Genomic DNA, 19,386 nt, shown 5'->3' with positions numbered 1-19,386 from the left:
AGTCAAATGGACGAGACAGTCCCTTGCATTAAGCTATTCCCAGATACAACTATCTCGCCGAGATAGAGATGTCTGCTATTCAATACAACCCAGAAGTCCTTGGCAACAAGTAATTGCACCTCGCTCCCAAGATCCATCTCGCCACAGTAACTCGATCCCAACCCACTCGATAAAGTCCCAAGTATTGATGTTGTTTCACACTAAAAAGATGTCCCAAATAAAAATAAACATAAAAAGGCCTCAAAGATGAAGCAGAAGTAGAAAGTTGAAGTGTGACTTGGTAGAGAAGAACGCCGATGCTATGACGCAACTGACAAGGCGCAACAAATGAGGGCTCGACCAGACATCCATGATGGTAGACGTGTAAACAAGACATGCCACAGGACACACTCTAAGAGCACATGCCCGCAATGAACAAAGTATGCTGCGATGACACGCTGTAGCAGCGCGTGCTGCGAGACACGCCAATTGGCCTGACAGCCAAGACCATCATCGTCCGACACCCAGTTCCTTCGGATATATGCCTTTTTTCCTTTGGTTGCCTGTCTTGAAACTGGCTCGAGAAAAGAGCCCACAAATTGCCGCCCATCCCTAGTATCCTAAATGCTTGGTCCGGTCCGGTCCCCATTACTTTCAAGGATTCCTTCTCTTGCGTAAACCTCGTGGTATCCATGCAGCCATGCTCAACGTTGGCTCTCTCATGTTTCCATGTCAAATCGTAGGCCTTTCTCGTGATGCCCATCGTCAGAAACAGGGGCTTCTCTCATGTCGCTTCGTGATAATCCATATTCACCTCGACACCATCAATGATGATGCAGGCAGTCGTACTCGCTCTCCACCAAAATAATCATGCACACAAAACAGACCCGCCGCCTTCTCGTCCCTGTCCATTAAACAATGCAGAAATAAAAAAAGGATTCTCACTAAGCATCGCTAGCCTGCCCAACCATTCATATGAATAATCCCCCTTCACTCCGGGCTCAGCATCGTGTACATCCCCATATCCTTTGCTCAATTCTGATCGTTGTATTCCCCTGCCAAATGCTGATCGCGGACTTTTCTCGTTCAGTTCTTATTGCGAACCAGACATATCGTCGTTCTCAAATGCCGTCATCTAGTAATATTCATGGCCGTCGGTTTCTAGTAAACCCGACAATGCCTTGGTCGTGTTCGTGTGAAAAGTCGCACTAGGCAGCTTCCTTCTTCGGCTTGCGTTTATTCCCAACCCTCCCATCCGTGTGCTCGTCATCGGGGTTCCACTCCTCGGGGTGAAAGTTGGGATTGCAGTAGTGAGCTCGGTTCCAAATACTGTTCTTAAACGTGTTGGTCGTCACTTGATACGTCGATTCCGGAAAATTGTTCTTGCCCTCGTCGTAATCGAGCTGAACAGGACTGAATCGGATATGATAGCTTGAAGCGCCTCGCATGGGGAGCGAATTCTGAGGTCCTGGGCCAGGCGCAGGTAGCATCGCTGGACTTGGCGCAATCGCAGAACTTCCCGATACCGAGGCCGGTGGGGTTGGGGGTTGAGGAGATGCCATGATGGGTGGTGGCTGCAGTGGCGCTACTCTCGGTGTCGTAGCAGGCAAAGGCTCGGGGAAAGATGACATCCATGGGCTCTGTGGCACAGGCGAGAATTGTTCTGGCGCCGAACTGGGTGGAGGTGGTGCGAGCTGCGCAAGCCCTCCCATTGTGTTACTGAAGCCCGGGATGATAGACAACGCATCAAAGTTCATGGTCGAATACTGTCCGAGATCCGCTTGCTCGGTGGTGATGTTGGTATTGTGGGTGAAGCCGCTGACACGGAGCACCTGCATGGTGGGTGCTTTGTACAGGATGTCGTAGTGGTCGGGTCGGTAGAGCAGATAGATGATGGGGCCAAGTGTGCTGGCATCTTGTGTGTTGAGTTCATCGGGCACACGGTACTGATTGACATGAGTACCTGCACTGCGGTCGAGGTAGGCAATCTCAAGTACAAAGTTGGCAGGTCTGAGGAGGACTTCAGCCAAGGCGGACATGCCAAGGTGCTCGATCTCGCGGTTAGGGATCTCGACGACTTGCCGGCAGTGCGCATCAACACCTCCTCCGTCTGACACGAAAGGATTGAACTTGGCAGCATTGAGCTTGAGGTATGTCCCTGTAAGTAGGCGAAGGTAGTAAATGATGTTGCTCGACACGACAGGGTCGTTCCACTTGGCCTGGATCAATGAGTGCGCATACTGAGGGTTGGCGACATTCTGAGCGACTTCGCGCAAAAAGTCAAACATCTCATCTGACCAGTCGTCGTAGAATGGATAGCCACCGACAGAGCCCAGCAAATGGTTCATGCTCATAAGACGTGCCACCTCACCCTCGATCTTGGCCTGGTCCCCCGACTCAACGAGTTTCTCGAAGTAGCTGAAGCCAATTGCTATTGGTGAGAAAGTTAGCGCAAGTTGGACATGTCACAAGAGTTGCCGAGACATGGGCAGTAAGCAAGCAAGGTAACGTCAGGCATGCCAAACATGTTTCATAATAGGCGGAGAGAGTCGCGGGATAAGAAGCGGGGAGCCGTAGACATACCTCGCCATCCACAGTTGCCATCGCCTTGAATGGGGCGAAAATGTGAGTACGTTTGGGGGAGAGCCTGGATCATGCCATGTTAGCAACAAGCGACACCAACAAGAATAAATAAACGTACGATTGTCTTTTCCACATAGACGGGATCAGCTTTGGCATACTCGTGGGTGATGACATCGCTCGAGACTTTGTTCCCTACTGCGAGACCCTGCGAGACCGGAGGTTAGCGATGGACACCGTGAAGCAAGCATGCAAGCAAGCAAATGACGCGCGAGCTAGAAGCGCCGGGTGAAATGAAATGGGTGCGATATACCTCAAGAACAGGCTGATAATCCTCTGCAGCAGCCTGCTGCGCGGCCATATCGTGCTGGCCTTGATCCTCCATCTTGAGCACAACAGGAGGTTGTGCTGCGTACTGCGTCTGCTGTAGAATGTCAAGCTGCTGCTGCTGTTGTTGATGATGGTGACTTTGCGGCGGTTGCGCTAGAGTTGGTGAGGAAGAAGCTCTGGAGGTGGAGTTTTGTGAAGAGGAGTAGGGCGAGGATACGGATGGCGCGGCTGCAGTGGGGGAAGAAGAGAGTTGTTGCTGTCGAGGAATTTGTTGTTGCTGAACAAGACGCGGCTGCTGTTGCTGTGTTTGCGATTGGGGAAGTTGTGATGATGGTGCAGGCGGCGGGTTGTTGTAGAAGCTAGCACCTCCACCTCCAGCAGACACGGGAAAGCCAAAGTCCAGGTCTGAAGCTAGGCCATAGGACGCGAAGCCAGAGGAGGCGAAAGGTGTGGGTTGAGGCTGGAACATGCCTCTGAAGAGAGAGGGAGGGAGGAAGAAGGAGAGGTGAAGAGAGGGAAAGAAAATAGAGAGTGAGTGAGCAACCAAGTTCGAATCAAGGCAGAGAGTGAGTGATTCAATGCGAGGTGATAAACGGTTGTTGGTGGATGAACGAACGAGCTACTTTCAGCTGGAAAATTGAACTTCTCTCACTGGACTTGCTTGTCATTCAAAAGTCACACTCATACACGCTCTCTTACTCCTATGAGCGAAGACAGACAAGCAGACAGGCAAATAATCAACTCAACTCATCACACTCAATCAAAAAAGAGGAACAGGATGAGGGGAATGTGAACGGGAGGAGAAGGATGGCGTTTTTAGGTAGTGCTAAAAGCTAATGGAGAGAGAGAGAGAGAGCAGAGCATCTACCAGGCCAGGCCCAGGACCAGGACAGGGAATACCTAGAGCAAGGTACAGTACAGTATCCGTACCTTAGCAGGCGGACAAGCCACCCGTCGGATACTGATACATAAAAACGAACCAGAGTGCCTCCCGGGTACCGTCTCGCGCTGTCAAACGCCCCGTGGATCAGAAGACGGACACCGACGTACGTACGTTTTTTTCCCTTTTCCTTTGCCTTTTTCCTTTCCCTTCCTCGGTAGCGGTAGGTTACAGCCCGGTTCGAAGCAGAGCCTGGGGGGTCACTGCAGGGATTGAGACAGGGGTTCAGGCCATGCCAGGCCAGGGCTAGGGATTTAGGGACAATCCACGAAAGGGCGGGTTCGATTAGCCTAGCGTGAGCATTGAGCAGAGCGGCACGTTCTAACGGGAACTGTACCCCTAGCTTGACACTTGGACCTAGGCTTTTGAGTCTTTTCTGACGAGAGGGGCTGATTTTTTCTACACGGCCGGGGGGGAGGGGAGGTTCTAAGTTGGGATTTGCGGCACGGTTGAGCAAGAGCAACGGTTTGATGATTGACAGGGAGATTGAGAATCGTTTGAGGGGAAGGGGGAAAAAGAAAAGATAGCGCTAAGAATTAAATTCCCCGGGAGTCTATTTGGCTTCGATGCAACCTGAACCTGGATAATGCACGACGTACTCCGTAGACAAAAGTATCAATCAGGCTATCAGAGGTCTGTTGACAGGCGAGGTGAGGGCGGCTAGCAGAGTGTAGCGACGGGAATGGAGTGCAGCGAGGGTGCCAAGCCAGGTTTTTAGTGTGGGTGATACAGAGGCGAGGCTAAGGTAGGTAAGGTAGTCTCTTGTGCTCTTGTGGGAGTGTTGGACAGCAAAAGCTAAGCTCCTCGACTTGACTTGAGCCAAGACTCTTGTTGTAAGCACGATCAATGTGATACAAGAGGGGGTAGCAAATGCTGAATGCCAACCTAGGTAAGCTCAAGCTCAAGCTTGTGAGCGCATGTACTATGTATGATCCTCTCACCTAGAGGGGCTAATCCATCCATGGCACGTCAGCTTCCTCATTATCCAGAACAAGCGGTATCAAAAGTCCTCCATCATCTGCTAGACGAGAGACCCGTGGCAGCACGATACATCAACACGCCGCAACTGAACCTGGGCCTGGGGTGTTATAAAAGATTAGTAGGTTGCAGTAAACTTGCAGACTCCACCAACAGCAGGGATTGGGTACTTTTCACCACCAAACTCCATGACGATCTCCCGCTGACGATGGCCCCGTCAACTCTTTCGCAAGCAAGTTTTTTTTACGATGGGAAGCTGAAAAACAGATGCAAGCGAATTTGAGAATTGATGCGCCGTTGTGCGGCACGGCCTGCGAGCGAAATTTCCCACTGGTCTGCTATAACCATGACGGCTAGAGCGCTTGTGGTGGAAAAAAACGATGGGATGGGTGAGATAGGTAGCGAGCGTAGTGGAGGTAGAGAATCAAGATCGATTCGTGGTCGGGTGATTTCATTAGTTTCAACCGGGCGAGAATAATCGTAGACCAGCCAATGTGAGAAGCAGACATTACAATAATGAATTCCTAATGAAAGGCATTATAGAATTGTATTGTGTCTGCCTCTATGGAGAGTGTGTGTATCATCATACGGCCAGGTACGAAAGATGCAATGCCCAGGCGATGAAAATGTGCCGCATCACTTGGCGGTACCTGTCTGTGCCTCATTCTATGGAACCTTCATTTAGGGGAACACTCTCGTCCAGCATCTAATCACATTTGTCTCTGCGACATTTTAACTTTTACGATCTTCATATTAACGACCGTTTTTTTCCCTCCCCCCCGATCCAATCGTGTGGGGAGCAAACGAGCAAGCCAATACAAACCAAGTGATGAAAACCAGCTAAGGAAAAGCCAAGCCCTAGAACACGATCCCGCTTCTCCCCGGAGAACGGGGTGAAATATGATATGATGCGATGCGATGCTTTCTTTTCGAGCTGTCAAACAGGCATGTGCTGTGAATTGCTGTACAGTAGTATTTATTTGCGACATCTCAAACGCCAGCAGATGGAAACAACAGCGCATCGCCTACGGAGATTGGTCGCGGAAGACGGGCCGCTCGCGGACGGGAACGGGAAGCTTAACGTTTGGGCGAGAAACTCTCCGCGGAACGAAGTGTGTTTGCAGCAATAGTCAGTTCTGATGTGTTTTGTCGAATGAGTGAAGTAATATCTCATGCATGGAACTTGCTACAGAGTTTTGTCTCAAGAATGGATGTCACTGTCTTTGTCAAAGTGGCGATGAGAGAGGAGTGAGTGTGCCTGGACCCCTGTTATGTTTGACGAAGTGGCTTGGGGGGGTTGACTGTCGACTAAACCAGAGCAAGCAGACCCCCAGGGCAATATCAATGACCGCTACAGCGATTGAGTGAGTGAACTACTGCCAGGTCCCTTTGTCTAGTACAGTAGATTCAGAATCTACCTCTAGTCAAGCAAAGGAAAGTCAAAAACATAACCCAGCACTGCAATCAACATCTCCAAATCTCAAAGTGTCTAGCGGTGATGGTGGTGGTGCGCACGGGCCCAGCGCAAATCGAAGCTATCAATTGGTTCGTGTAACACACACCCCAGAGACCATTCGTCGGGCCAAACAATGGACGATGATTATGCAGCAAGCATGCCCTGTGCTGGGATCTTTGCTTGACCTTCTTGATGTGAGAACGGCAATTGAGCTGAAGAACATTAAATGAAAGACACATGTGCATAACAGCAAATTACTCAGGTACTGAGGTATATAGCTCGGTATCATATGAAAATGAAATATCGGCTGTCGCTTCCGATGCGTGCTAACGTTAGCAAAAAGTATCGTGACGCTAGCTCAGCGCCATCCAAATAAGCCACGATCTGACAGACTCGACTCAAACCGTAGTCTAAATCCACATCACATACCAAGTCACATATCACACGCCGTCAGATCAAGACTCTGAATAAAAAAAAAGCAATTATCCAAAATCCTTCCCGTCTTATGTCTATTCAACACCGGGTCCAGGGTCCTCACCCAGTATCCGCGCCTCCCTCCCGCTTCAGACCACTCGTGAATCAGCGGCAAACAACGAAGCAAACAAAAACACTTCCACCATTCAAAACAGATTCATTGCAGAAAATACCTCTCTGCACACCTCGCAAGGTCAACCGCCAACGGCCCGATGTACCTCCCGGCGCCGCGCCGTCGCCTTTGTGCTTCCCATAACATCTCTCTTCTCTGTACGAGGTTTTGATCACAGGAGAGAATGAAATATCTCGTATTGTATCTCCCCAATCTAGATGTGTCTGCCGTTGAATTCGGAAGGTTGGACACGTTCCGTTATGCAGTTATCCGCGACGATTCAGCATCATGACCATATCTTTACTGCCATGTGTGTTACTTTACTTCCATGTGTTACACTCCCCCCAACCGCAATCTAACGGGAAAACTCTCTTTTCAAGAAATTTCTCTTGTGACAGAAGCAAACAGTGAAATCTCTGTGGGCCAAGACGGAGTTCAGCCGCAACCCGTGAAATGATAAGCCGCTTTACCCCTCGCAGCTCCCCAAGTCCCGTCTTGTGTAACCACTCGACGTTGCATCGCTTGTCTGGCGTCTGGTGATGGTCAGCGATCTTAGCTTGGTCCTTGTTTTTAGTTGGTCTTCACTGCATCATAGACTACGTAGCCTTGAAAGTTAGATCAGCGAAGCACCCTTACATATGTCGAGACTAAAAATCAGGTGAGGCAAAGTATACCTGTACAACTGCCGAACATCAGCTGTCAATTACCACTGAGACATCAGGTTACAGGCATCTGACTATGAGGTCGTTGTTTATATTGAATAACATTACTCATCACTCGCTTTTGCTGCACGAGACATGGGGATCAAGTCCGAATACGGCGTCACTTCGGCCCTCATCCCTTCTGCACATCTTTCTCGTCATCTCTCTCTGAAACAACTGGTCCGTAGTCGATGCTGCTACCCGTCTGGTGCGACGAGGATTCACCGTTGCCAGTGGCCTCGTACTATGCGAGATCCCGTCGAAGCATCTCCAAACGCGGATGCACCCGCAGGAAAACTGCAACAGCATCTTACTTTCTCGATCCAGCAAAATGGCCTGGGGGGTTGAAACAGGAAACCGTAGCAAAGAGAGTTTCCTAGCCTGCATATATCCCCGGGGCTACGTTGACGACCATACAGTAAATTCATTCCATGACTGGTCTCTCAGGCCCATTGCGCTGCAGCCAGTTTCCCTTTCTTCCCACGATGTTGAGTAGCCGCCCTGTGGCTTCCCTTGCCCAATGGAATGCCTGCCATGTCCATTGTTTGCTCGTCCGTTGCTGAATGCTCAGTGTTGCGGAATCCATCTCCGTCTCTGAAAATAGCACCAAACAGCTCCGAAATAGACGACGTGAGTCCCTGGAGTGCTGCAATGCGCTCGGTGTCTGCGTCAGAGGTGATCTGCAGGAGACCCTCTTGTTGGTTGACTCGACCGTTGATCTTGCCGTCAACGATCAAGAACCCCAGAATGTCTTGTACCTCGGGCTCGGAAATCTTGAGTTGCCTGGCGATCCAGGATAGCTTCATGCGTGTGTAAGGTGCGATGAGCTTTACAACGCCCTTGGTTCGCATGTTTCGCGTGACTTCATCGATGTTCTCGGCAATGAATGGATCATCTAGGATGTCCTGGTTACGCTGCAGGACCTTCTCGTACGCGTGTACATCGTCCCGTTGATAAGCGTCGACCAGATCTGTCATGGCGGAGATTCGCGGATCTGTCTTGTAGGGCTTGGTCTCCTGCGAATCGAAGGGATTGATGTCGGACTTCATGAGCATTGTTGTCAAGAGTAGGTACTTGAGAACCTGGATTCGTTGGAGGGAACCTGCTTCGTCGTAGTTACGGAACGATTCGAAAAAGTCGCTCTGCGCTTCCTTCCAGTTCTCTTCGCTCATATGCATCTTTCCACCACACTCTCTGATAATGCCCATGATTCTTGGATGTGGTACCGCGGATTTGACTTTGAGAGCTCTTTGATACAGGGCCTTGAGTTGCTTATTGTTCTTGGTCTCTGCAAACATTTGGATCTCAAGTGCGTAAATCTCGAGTGAATATGTGCCCTTGCTAGGGTCGTCGGTTCCATCTTCTTGCTGGCAGGTCTTGTGGAGCTCTCGAAGCTTCTTTGATACAGCGCCGTACTCCTTTCGGTCGAGAAGTAGCTTTGCCAGTTTGATGTTGGTCTTGAGCCATAGGCGCTCGTTGTTGGTGCTCTGGAAGCTCTGCAGCGTGAGGGAGTAGAATTGCTCCATACACTTCACCGCCTCCGGGCCATCCGCTCCCTTTTCAATGTAGTCGAGCATGTTGTTGATGGACTTCTCGGAGTAGTTGCGCGTGACGGCCGACTTGACGTAGGTGAGGAGTTCGGCGTAATGCTCAGCAGCCTATTGCTGTCAGTGATGTCCTTGATTTTTCCCGCAAAATTCCCTACCTTGTCATATTGGCCCAGCTTGAACTCGAGCTTTATAGCCTGCTTCACACCTTTGAAGCCCCATTCTCCTTTCTCCTCTTCGAGTGGCGGAATGCCTAGGAATTCTGCGATCGCATCTTCGGGGTCTGAAAGCTTGAGCTGCTTGGCGTTGTAGTATTTGTTTTCGATGTCGACGTCGGCGGTCTCCTCGTCATCGTCTTCTTCGTACTCGAAGTCGTACCTGGGCGTAATTAGTGATGCACTGCGTATGCGCGGCTGAGCTTGCGTACTGCTCCTCATCTGACTCCTGCATGAAATCCTCGTCGTCCGACATAGTGAAGAAGGTGTGGTCAAGCGCTCAAACAATATTATCTGTAAAGATTTAAGACACAAGAAGGCTTATTGGGGTCGAAAGCTTGAGGGATGTCAGATGGAGTAATAATTGCGATGATGAATGGTGAATGTTGGATTGGAGGCTACTGTAACTTCTAAAAGCTGAGGTGGAGCAGGCAACCGCGGGGCCGCTTATCGATAAGGTGGAGCTTCAGTACCTAATAACACCAAGGCTTGCCTTGCAGTGAGATGCATGTGCAATTATCGAACAAGGTCCTTCACAATTACTTGCTTATATTTGCAATATCTAAAGTATTCTAAATGACAAATGAAATATTACAAGATCGCACAACTCCAGACTCCCTTGTTGTCCGTGTATCCCACCAAGCACTGAGCTCAACCCTCGTGAGCTTGCGCAATACCAGAAGCTGGTAGCTTCACTATAAATAGCATCACAGCCGTCGCCATAGCCATGAGACTGGTTACCATGAAGGGCAATCCCATCCACTGACCGCCCAGCTCAAATCCGCGACCCAAGAGCCAGCTCATTGCGGGCGCAGTCAACCCCATGATGACTTCAACAAGAGAGATGGTAGTGTTCAAAGTAGCGATGGTATGCGGTTCAACCAGAGCATTGATCAAGGCTCTGCTGAGCGCCACGAAAGAGTTGCCAATGTTGACGGTGATGAGGGAAATGATAAACAGCCATGGGACTGAAGCAAGACCCATCAGCAAACATCCAACTGCCATGATTGTGATGGTAATGCGCGCAAGGAGTAAGTCTCTTGCAACAGGGCGAGATTTGTAACGACGACTCTTGTTGAGGAATTCGGATGTCACGGGGAGAATTATGAGGTAGCATACGACTGTCGCTACGATTCCAATTGTTGATATATATGTTGCCTGTCGAAATGTTAGTGGATGGATGCAGTTTTGATCAAGAGACTGACCTTTGACCATGACCAATCGAAGCGTTTGCTCATGTACTGCAACAACACTCCTGTAAGTACAGTCCGAACCGGGAAGAAGAATGCAATAGCTAGCATGAGCATCATAATACTCTTGGACGCAACGATAAACCGCCAAACATGCTGCATATCATTCTGAATGCTGAACCAAGCTTGTTTCAACACACTATGCTTGCTCAGAGGAACACCGTGAAGCTGCTCATTTTCATGCTCTTCATTATGTCTCTTATCGTCCTTGCGTCGAAGATGCATCGTCTCAGGGATGAGGAGAATGCACATCGTTCCAAAGACCATGAAGCCAAAGCCAATCCACATGGATAGCCAGGGGTCGAATTGGAGTAGCCATGCGGAAATTGGGTTGAAGATAACGTTGAAGATTAGTACGAGGGCGACGAGGCGGAAGAACATGTCTGTTCGTTCAGAGACGGGGACTACGTCGGCGACAATGGTGTAGACCATCGCAACGGCCATTTGACCTCCGCCACCGATGAGGAAGAAGATATCTCCGCCGAGGATAGCCCAGATCGAAAAGACGTTTGGGAACGACACTGAGGTTGTGAGTATGTGTTACGAAACGGGACAGGTGCACTTACGGACTAATAAGAGCCAAGCTGTTGAAAGACAGCATCCGAGCATGGCTAAGAACAAAACAAGCCGTCTTCCATATTTATCAGCAACGATACCATATGGGAACTGCGTCAAGATCGCTAGCACGCGTAAGCGAATATCCTTCAAGATCACTTGATTCACTTACGGACTCCCATCTCGAAGGCCTGGTCCCATCCCTGGACCATAGCCAACGTCTTCTGAACAGGACTATCTTTACAGCGATAGTCATCTGTATCAAAGGCGCCGATTAAATGATCGGGGTAATGCTGTCGGCAGATGATATCCTCGGTGATCTTTTTGGTGGGAGGATTCATGATGAACTGGCTCACTTCGACCATGAGAAGAGCCAGCATGCCCATAGCCAAAGCGCGTCGTTTCAACGATTTGGACGGCTCATCGTCTTCCTCTCTACCACTTGGCAGCAAAGGCGACTGTTCCGTCGGTGCTTCATCCCTCTCAATCCCATGATTGCTCTCAACATCCGTATCATAGACGTTATCGTCCGTAAGTTGCGCTTGCGCCGCCATGTTTCACGACGTGCTAGAAGTACTTCAAGGAGTGAATATCGCGATGCTCAAATCGCAGGTCAGACCAGAGGATTATAACATATTAAAAAAAGAATGACGATGAGGGAAAAGGAAACGCGCCATCACAGGATTCAAGTTTAGGTTGTCCCTGGAACTTTTGCGACAAATCGTCGCAAAGTCATTGGTCTAGAGCGCGGTGACGTCTTTGCTGACCTGGGGAGATTACTCCGCCTTATCGTGGCGTTGGCCAATGAGATGTTGGCCCTGAAACGAGTTGGCTTGATTGAGGCGGACACGCAAGCGAGACCACGAGGTGCTTACGACAAGCAGAGATTAGATTGGGCTTAAGCTTCTTTGATAGGAAGGTCTGAACTCAATTCACTGTGTTTATGGCCATGTCTTGTTGAGTGCAAACGTATGCTCTACGCTTGCTTACTCTGCGTTCAAGATAGTCAAGTTGACAACAAATACGGGGAGTCTCGGCCGAGGGTGTCCGGGGCGTCCTGGATCGGCGATCTGACGGCATTACTGGGTCTCGGTCCGGAGCGGATCCCGTGGACACCGTGGACGGGCCCAACGCGGCCGGTAGCCCACTTGGTTCAGCCTGGCAAGGCGCCATTGAGGTCCAGTCCATAGGGGCAGTTTCTGTGACGTTACGAATACTCCATGTTTTGACTGTTCATGCCTATGGGAGGAAAGAAAGGTCAAGACCTTGATCCTAAACGATAAAAGATGCAGGTAACTTAGTATGAATTCAGCCTAAGTTTAGGATACCTTTTGCTAAGTTTGTTTTGATATCCCATATCAAGGTCGATGTTTTCTTGCTCCCCGAGGCATGCATGCGTAGTAGATCTTGATCAGTAAGTGGCCTGGCAACTGCACATTGGCATGGTAGCTGTCAACATCAGAACTCCTCGCCTGTGGTGTTCGCGTTCTCAACGAGACAACGATGGTGAGAATGTCAGCCTTCGCCATGGCTACTCTTTGTACCGTGTCTTGCCATAGTGCTGAAGCAGGAGGTCGAATTGCCTTCTTGCGTCGCAGAAAATGATCCTGGTCAGGGCGCTAACCACTTGCAATATCCACCGTCAGGCATTGGATGAAACCATTGCTTCGTCGGCTTCACCAAACTTCAGGCAGGTTCCTTAACCCATCAATTCGCGTCGAGTGGTATGATGGCTACCAAAGACCCAGAGTTCCAGACTCAATGTCTTGATCTTATTCGTGGGATCAAAGCCGCGCATGAGAAGCAGAATGATCTTCTTGAGAAATTGGTGACGCTAATGGCTACACCAGTTGAACTGAAGACAGCCCAACAACGCGAAGATAAATGCCATGAAGAGATCGAAGAAGCTCTTGTACAAGAGGATAAAGTCAAGCTCGATGGAGGAGTGTCATCGGACGATCTCAGCGTTGCAGCGCAACAAGACATCAACTTGGGCAACATCCTTCGCTACGCATGTCATTCTTACAAGAAAAGGCTACAGCTCTTTAAGACTGGTCAAGATGGTCCACAGCCATTCGCCCTCAACTCTCAATTACCTTCCTCACAGTCTTCGTACACACTACCTGAGCAGTTGGAGTACTTTCCACGACCCTCAGAAGATGGAGACATCGTTGTCAATGCCACTCAATCCTGGAACTACTGTAGGTAGCTTCATTCATCACCAACATCCAAATTGACAATCCCCTTAAACAGGGTATCCACGCGATTGGGAGTCACACTCCCCCAGAAACAAATCCATCAGCCCAGTACCGGACTTCATGCCGCCATGGCAACTTACCCGTGGAGAAAATGAAAAGTGGTATCACATCGACGACATAGACTTGGAATTTCCCCTGACCGCGCCGGATACACTATCACCGGTGGTCGGAAATTACTTCGAAGTGCCTTACTCTTTCTTTCCGGGACTGCGGAATCTGAACATGGCTTACACGCGACGTCAAGGAATCACGTACGGTGGCTCAGGCGACTACTTGATCGAGACAGCACTTACCGAAGCACATCGATACAAGATTCGCCAGTCACTGGGAGACTTTTACGCTGTGCCTCAGGATGGCCGACTTCCTCTATCGTTTCATACTAGTGAGCTTCGCATGCAGGTTCGTCATCGACGCACTCGTAATGATATCGATCGCAGTCTGGACAAGTATCTCGAGCCTACGCGTGAGCTACTCAGCAAACTTCATTGGTTCACTATCATTGACCTCACGGCACCTGGGGGCTCTCAAAATGCGGTATATACTCTACGAACCAAATCATTACCGTTCCAACATGATTCTCCGCCATCCCGTGTTGAGGCGCCGCCTTGCTGGGAGATGATCCAGCCAGCGCTTCAAAGAGAAGGCAATGGATTTGTGTCATACCCATCAGTCATACAAGATCATCCAACTCAACCTATCCATCGCGAAGGTAGGTGGTGTCGCGTTATTCAGCTTGACGGCCTTGCAAATATCACTGCTGGTCTGATGGAGGAGAAATGCACCCGGTACAACTCGATGACCGTCTGGAAACTTCTCTTTCAAGATAATCAGCTGAATTCAAGTAAGGGCCGTGCATTCCGTGCCACGATGAATCAGCATCTACTCTGCAGACCGTCTGCAAAGGACTTGCACGGCTCCGAAAACGTTCCATGGAGGTCATTTCATATTTCTTGGTATCAGCTCTGTACGCAGCCTACTGATGCGGCTGTCAAGCAATCTACGTGGAATTATGGACGTCTTTATGGGGAGAAGGGGCCGTATATCAAACAGCAGGCTTTTACTCTGGGGTGTGCTTATCAAGAGCTTCCCGGGCCTAATGCTAAGCGTGACTCTTTCTGGACAGTCTTGATCATGAAGCCGTCTGCTGCTGATTTTGATCCATATGATGTCCACAAGGTCCCGCGTCGAACATACCCACCTCAGAGCGATGGTCGACAATATCGCTCAGAAGATGTTATTCTCGATGCTATTCGGACGAACTTACAAAAAGCAGCAAATGCATGGAGTCGAATGCAAGTAGCCCTTGACGCAATCGTCGACCACGATCCTCTCTTTCTCGACCCCGTTCAGCACGACAATCTCTTATTCGACGACGATACGTTCTCAAGATCACGGCAATACTTTTGGGTCGTCAGTTGTCTCGAGTCTTTCCTCATTCTGATAGATGACGCTATAGAGGAATGGAGGAGGTTTCGTGCAGATTGGCCTCATATGATTATGGAGATTGATCCAGCGGAGGAGGCACGAACGGAAGAAACACCTGATGCGTTGACGCGAAGAGTTTTGGGGGAGATTGAGGCACAGGTCGATCGATTGAGGATCATATCTGCTCGTTTTGAGGCAAGCCGTGACAAGACGAAAGCTCTCAGAGAAGGTGTACGTATCCCCTCAACTGCTACGGTCTACATACTAACGTACTTCACACAGCTCTTCAGCGCCAGTGGAGTCATCGAGAGTCGTGTCTCTACTCGTCTAGGCGAAAACGTCAAACTCCTCACCTACGTCAGCATTTTCTACCTACCACTAAGTTTCTGCGTTGCTCTATGGAGCGTGAACGAGGGCTATTCTCGCCCAATGCTGGCGTTAACATCAGTTCTTGTCGCAGCCGTCACGTTCATCGTCGTAGCTAACATGAGAAACATGGCTTCTGTATACGCTGTTGCATATCGTGGTGTCAAAAGACGGATCGTTCGACGGATGCGTGGGAGTGAGGATGAGAAATGGGTTAAGAGAGCAACGGCCTTTGAGAGCTATAGACCCGAAAGGATGGAGGTTGAACCGTCGGAGTGGTATATCTTGTACTTCTTCATGTACTCCATGTTCAGTCGGGCAGGTTCTTGGATGAAGAAGCAGAGACGGAAAGTGAGGAATTTGTTCAGTTCGTCGGAGAGAGCAACAAGTCCTGTCAAACAGAGTCCAGCGGTGGGAAGCGAGCCGTGGGCAACCCCAAGTTCGTGGTGAGGCAAGAAAGCCAGTCTCAGATTAATCTGACCAACTCCAAGAGTTTTCTTTATGTCTGGAGGTCAGGCCTCTCCGCTCGCATGGGACATCAAGATCTTACTGGAAAAGGTTTTCCTTTATCCTTGTTTCATATCTTCAACACAGCCTCGAAGGAGTGAGATGCACTGCCTTTCCATGGATCAACTGCGATCGGCTTATGCAAATCCTCCGGAGCAGCCTTGTTTGGTCAATCAAGGAACGTTGAGTTTAATGACTTTCTTGGACAAATCCCGGCAATTCAACGGTTGACTCGAAATGAGAATGCCTCACAGGGCTGATTTCTGGATCACCGTTGTTGAAACATTAGTGTAATCTTTATTTAAGTAACGTCCCCCACCTAAAGACCGGCCACCCCTATAGACTGGCCACCTCAGCCAAAACACTAAAAACCTAATATTATAATTAATTAATAAATTATTATAATACTATATTTTTTATATTAAATAAAACTTTAATTAGTAAATATTTATATAGAAATTAATATAAAGATCTTTAAGTTTTAATTTCTTAACCTTATTTACTGTTCTTTTTAGTTATAAAGTTTTTTATATCTATTTATAAGCTTTCTTTATTGCTAGAATCTTTATAAACTCTGCATTTAGGTTATAGATAACTTTTTTATGCCATTTTAGTTAATTTTCTTTATTTTCTTACTATAAAATACTTATTTCTCTATTCTATTATTTAATATTAAAGTTATAACGGTTTAATTAACTGCTAATCTTCCTAAAAAGTAGCCTAATAGTTAGATCTTATATTATAGAAGCTAGGACTTAGCCTAAAGCTTATTAAAGCTATATAGATAAATAAGAAGTCTTTAGGAAACTTAAATCCTGCTTTTTTACTAGTAAATTTACTGTAATAGTAGGAAAAGGTATCTTTATAACTATTAGGTTTATTAGGACCTTTACTAGGTTTATAGGCCACAGTTTAGTGGCTTTAAAGCTAGTAATTATATTAGACTTTATAATAGCTTCTCTTTAAGCCTTATTATAAGTATATAGAAATATAATCTTACTAATATAACTATTATTAGAGATAGAAATAAGATCTAAAAGAAGATAACAATATACCCTCTTTAAAGAACTAAAAACTATAATATCTAGTGGCTAAAGGATATAGAAAATATAAGTAGAAAGAAATAATAGATATATATTATTATTATAATATTCTTAAAGGAAATCTTTTATAATATAACTTCTATAGCCATTAAGAATAAGAAGTTAGGGTTTATTTTTCTTTTTAGGCTATATTAATAAAATAAAGACTTTTCTTAACTAAATTAATGCTAATTTATTGCTTATCTAGCCCTTATTATTATATATAAATTCTTAGTTTTTTAAGAAGTCTAAATTCTTAAGGAAATATTATTATTAGACTGTTTTCCTCTTAAAAATAACTATAGGTCTTAAGACCTTTCTAATTATTAAGATATACTTAAGAATTATAATTTAGGCATAAGAATTAAGCTAATAAATAAGTATTAACTTCTTTAACTAATAACTAAAGAATAAACTGTTTATTTCTATTCCTTCTATTATTTTAACTTTATTAATATTATATTTATTCTCTTACTTAATTAGGCATATTGCTGGCATTATAAGGAGCATAAAGAATGCCTTTATTAGTTTAGAAGAAGCTCTATAATATTAATTAGAGTTAATTTTCTTGCCTTTTAATATTTTAATATTAGGATTTTATCTTAAAAAGCCCTATAATTAGTTCTTTTTAATGCCTTCTAGAAAGCTATTATAAATAGTAATTTTACTAGTAAACTCTCTAACTTATTAATATAATATAAGGCATTTTAAATTAGCTTAAATAACAATCCAGTCTTAAAGACTCTTTTCTTAAGTATTAAAGAGCTTTTAGTAAGGTTTTTAGGCTTCTTTTAGTATTATACTTCCTTTAATCTAACCTTAAAGCATAAAACAGTTAATACTATAAGCTTTAATTACTTTATTTACTAATATACTATCTATAACTATCTAAAGTATAGTACTTATATCTTTTTTAGTAAAAAAAGGCATTCTAAATTAATTAGCATTAGTTTAAAATTAATTAGAATTAAATTAATAGAGTTATAACTATTTAAAGTATATATAAATTAGGTGGCTAGGTTAAGAATGAGGTGGCCAGTCTGTGGGGGTGGCCGGTCTTTGGGTGGGGGACGTTAGCTTCTATTTCAGTCTCGGGAGCTTCCAGCGATGGATTCTTCGTCTCAATGCCTCACCAAACCTGACGAGACTGCTATCCCGCTCAGCCCAGCCCCCAAACCCATCCATGATCACCATCACGATCTACCAATCACACAAACTTCACAGCGAGCAAGCTCATCGTCACCGTTACATCCCCCAATCTTCTATGGAGACTCAGGAGTATTTTTGCCCTACGACCCCTGTCAGAATGTAAGCTCGTGGGTCTTCCCGCTCCTGAGCTTAATTTCCTCGACAAGGTATCCGATCCTCGAGTCCATCTAGCCTATCACAAGCAGCTCACCATCTTAGCATTTTATGGGACGACGTATATGGTTCAATCACATGTTGGTGTTTGATCCTATAATCCTACAGGGGAATTGGATATGCAAAAACACTTGGAAAGGAGGATATATAAGGTCGGTAGATCAGCTTGGAATAGTATCTATCTTCATTCAGATATCATCTCTCATCATGTCTCCCACCAAGTCCCTCCTTGCATCCATCCTCGCCATTGCTCCCTTGGCTCTGGCTCAAGATCCATCATGCGATTGCTACGTTACCAAGGGCGATAGTCCCCAGTACTATACAAGCCACTCCTTCTTTGACTTCCGTTCCCTGTCCCAATACGCCGGTGTTCCTCCCCTCATCGACTCAATCCAAGGCAACGCTGAAGCAGACTTTTCTTCAGCTTTCTTCAACTGGGAGTCTGAGTTTGCTCAAACTTGGGGTCCTCAGAAATGGAACAACGGAAACGAAGAGTTTCCTATGCAGAATACTTATAACAACTTGTACATTGAGGAGAATAATGACATCTCTCCTGCAAGCGATACGTGGTTGACCATGAGAACCGCTCGCCACAATGGCTTCCAAACTGCCTCTGAGTTCGAGTCCCTTGAGAAGCATCAGTATGTCTCATTGAGAATGTATGCTCGCACCAAGGGTTCGCCCGGTGCCTGCACAGCAATGTTCACCTATCTCAACGGCGGCTCCCTCGCCCTCGTCCAAGAAGCAGACATCGAAGTCCTCACCAAAGACGATCCCACAATCATCCACTACACTAACCAACCCTCCTACACCGACGAGGGTGGCGAAGTCGAGGGCGCTCACCTAGCAGCCACACTCCCCGACGGTCTCAAGTGGACGGACTGGGCAAAGCACACTATCGACTGGACGCCCGATGCGACGATCTGGAAGGTCAATGATAAAGAGGCCTGGCGTAATGCGTTCCAGGTTCCAAGAGATCCGGCCCAGTTGAGCTTTAATGCCTGGAGTAATGGGGATACCTGGACGGGTACTATTCCGGAGGGTGGTGCGGCGTATCAGCAGATTCAGTGGATTGAGGTCTTGCATGGACGTACGGAGCAGGGGTCTTGTAATAGGGTCTGTAGTGTTGATGAGGGTGAGGCTGGTAAGGCTGTGCCTGTTTAGAAGACAGCATGCTTTCTGACAATCCTGTGTCAACATTTCTTGTACATAGTTGAGTATAATAGAGAGTTTGTGTTATCAGTCCTTTGACAAACATATTCGAATGGT

General features: G+C 47.1%; 5 protein-coding genes; 2 read left to right on the top strand and 3 right to left on the bottom strand.

Moving 5' to 3' along the window:
• Positions 1-1,187: 1,187 nt before the first annotated feature.
• Positions 1,188-3,358, bottom strand: FFUJ_00241 (uncharacterized protein; the record flags this gene model as incomplete). XM_023573512.1 has 4 exons in its annotated part: positions 1,188-2,410; positions 2,563-2,626; positions 2,681-2,767; positions 2,873-3,358. 4 exons carry the CDS (start codon positions 3,356-3,358, stop codon positions 1,188-1,190), a joined length of 1,860 nt encoding a protein of 619 aa, XP_023425220.1.
• A 4,635-nt stretch (positions 3,359-7,993) lies between these two features.
• Positions 7,994-9,568, bottom strand: FFUJ_00242 (probable COP9 complex subunit 2; the record flags this gene model as incomplete). XM_023573511.1 has 3 exons in its annotated part: positions 7,994-9,208; positions 9,256-9,475; positions 9,525-9,568. 3 exons carry the CDS (start codon positions 9,566-9,568, stop codon positions 7,994-7,996), a joined length of 1,479 nt encoding a protein of 492 aa, XP_023425219.1.
• A 395-nt stretch (positions 9,569-9,963) lies between these two features.
• Positions 9,964-11,671, bottom strand: FFUJ_00243 (uncharacterized protein; the record flags this gene model as incomplete). XM_023573510.1 has 4 exons in its annotated part: positions 9,964-10,470; positions 10,518-11,083; positions 11,129-11,242; positions 11,290-11,671. The coding sequence occupies 4 exons, from the start codon at positions 11,669-11,671 to the stop codon at positions 9,964-9,966; spliced, it is 1,569 nt and encodes a 522-aa protein (XP_023425218.1).
• Positions 11,672-12,846: 1,175 nt separating this feature from the next.
• FFUJ_00244 (uncharacterized protein) lies at positions 12,847-15,616 on the top strand (the record flags this gene model as incomplete). XM_023573509.1 has 3 exons in its annotated part: positions 12,847-13,318; positions 13,371-15,031; positions 15,083-15,616. The coding sequence occupies 3 exons, from the start codon at positions 12,847-12,849 to the stop codon at positions 15,614-15,616; spliced, it is 2,667 nt and encodes an 888-aa protein (XP_023425217.1).
• Positions 15,617-18,324: 2,708 nt separating this feature from the next.
• FFUJ_00245 (uncharacterized protein) lies at positions 18,325-19,281 on the top strand (the record flags this gene model as incomplete). Its single annotated transcript, XM_023573508.1, has 1 exon — positions 18,325-19,281. One exon carries the CDS (start codon positions 18,325-18,327, stop codon positions 19,279-19,281), a length of 957 nt encoding a protein of 318 aa, XP_023425216.1.
• Positions 19,282-19,386: the final 105 nt, after the last annotated feature.

This window comes from Fusarium fujikuroi, chromosome FFUJ_chr01 (assembly GCF_900079805.1).
Source record: "Fusarium fujikuroi IMI 58289 draft genome, chromosome FFUJ_chr01".
Lineage (NCBI taxonomy): Eukaryota > Fungi > Ascomycota > Sordariomycetes > Hypocreales > Nectriaceae > Fusarium > Fusarium fujikuroi.
This window is presented reverse-complemented; position numbering and strand designations above follow the sequence as displayed.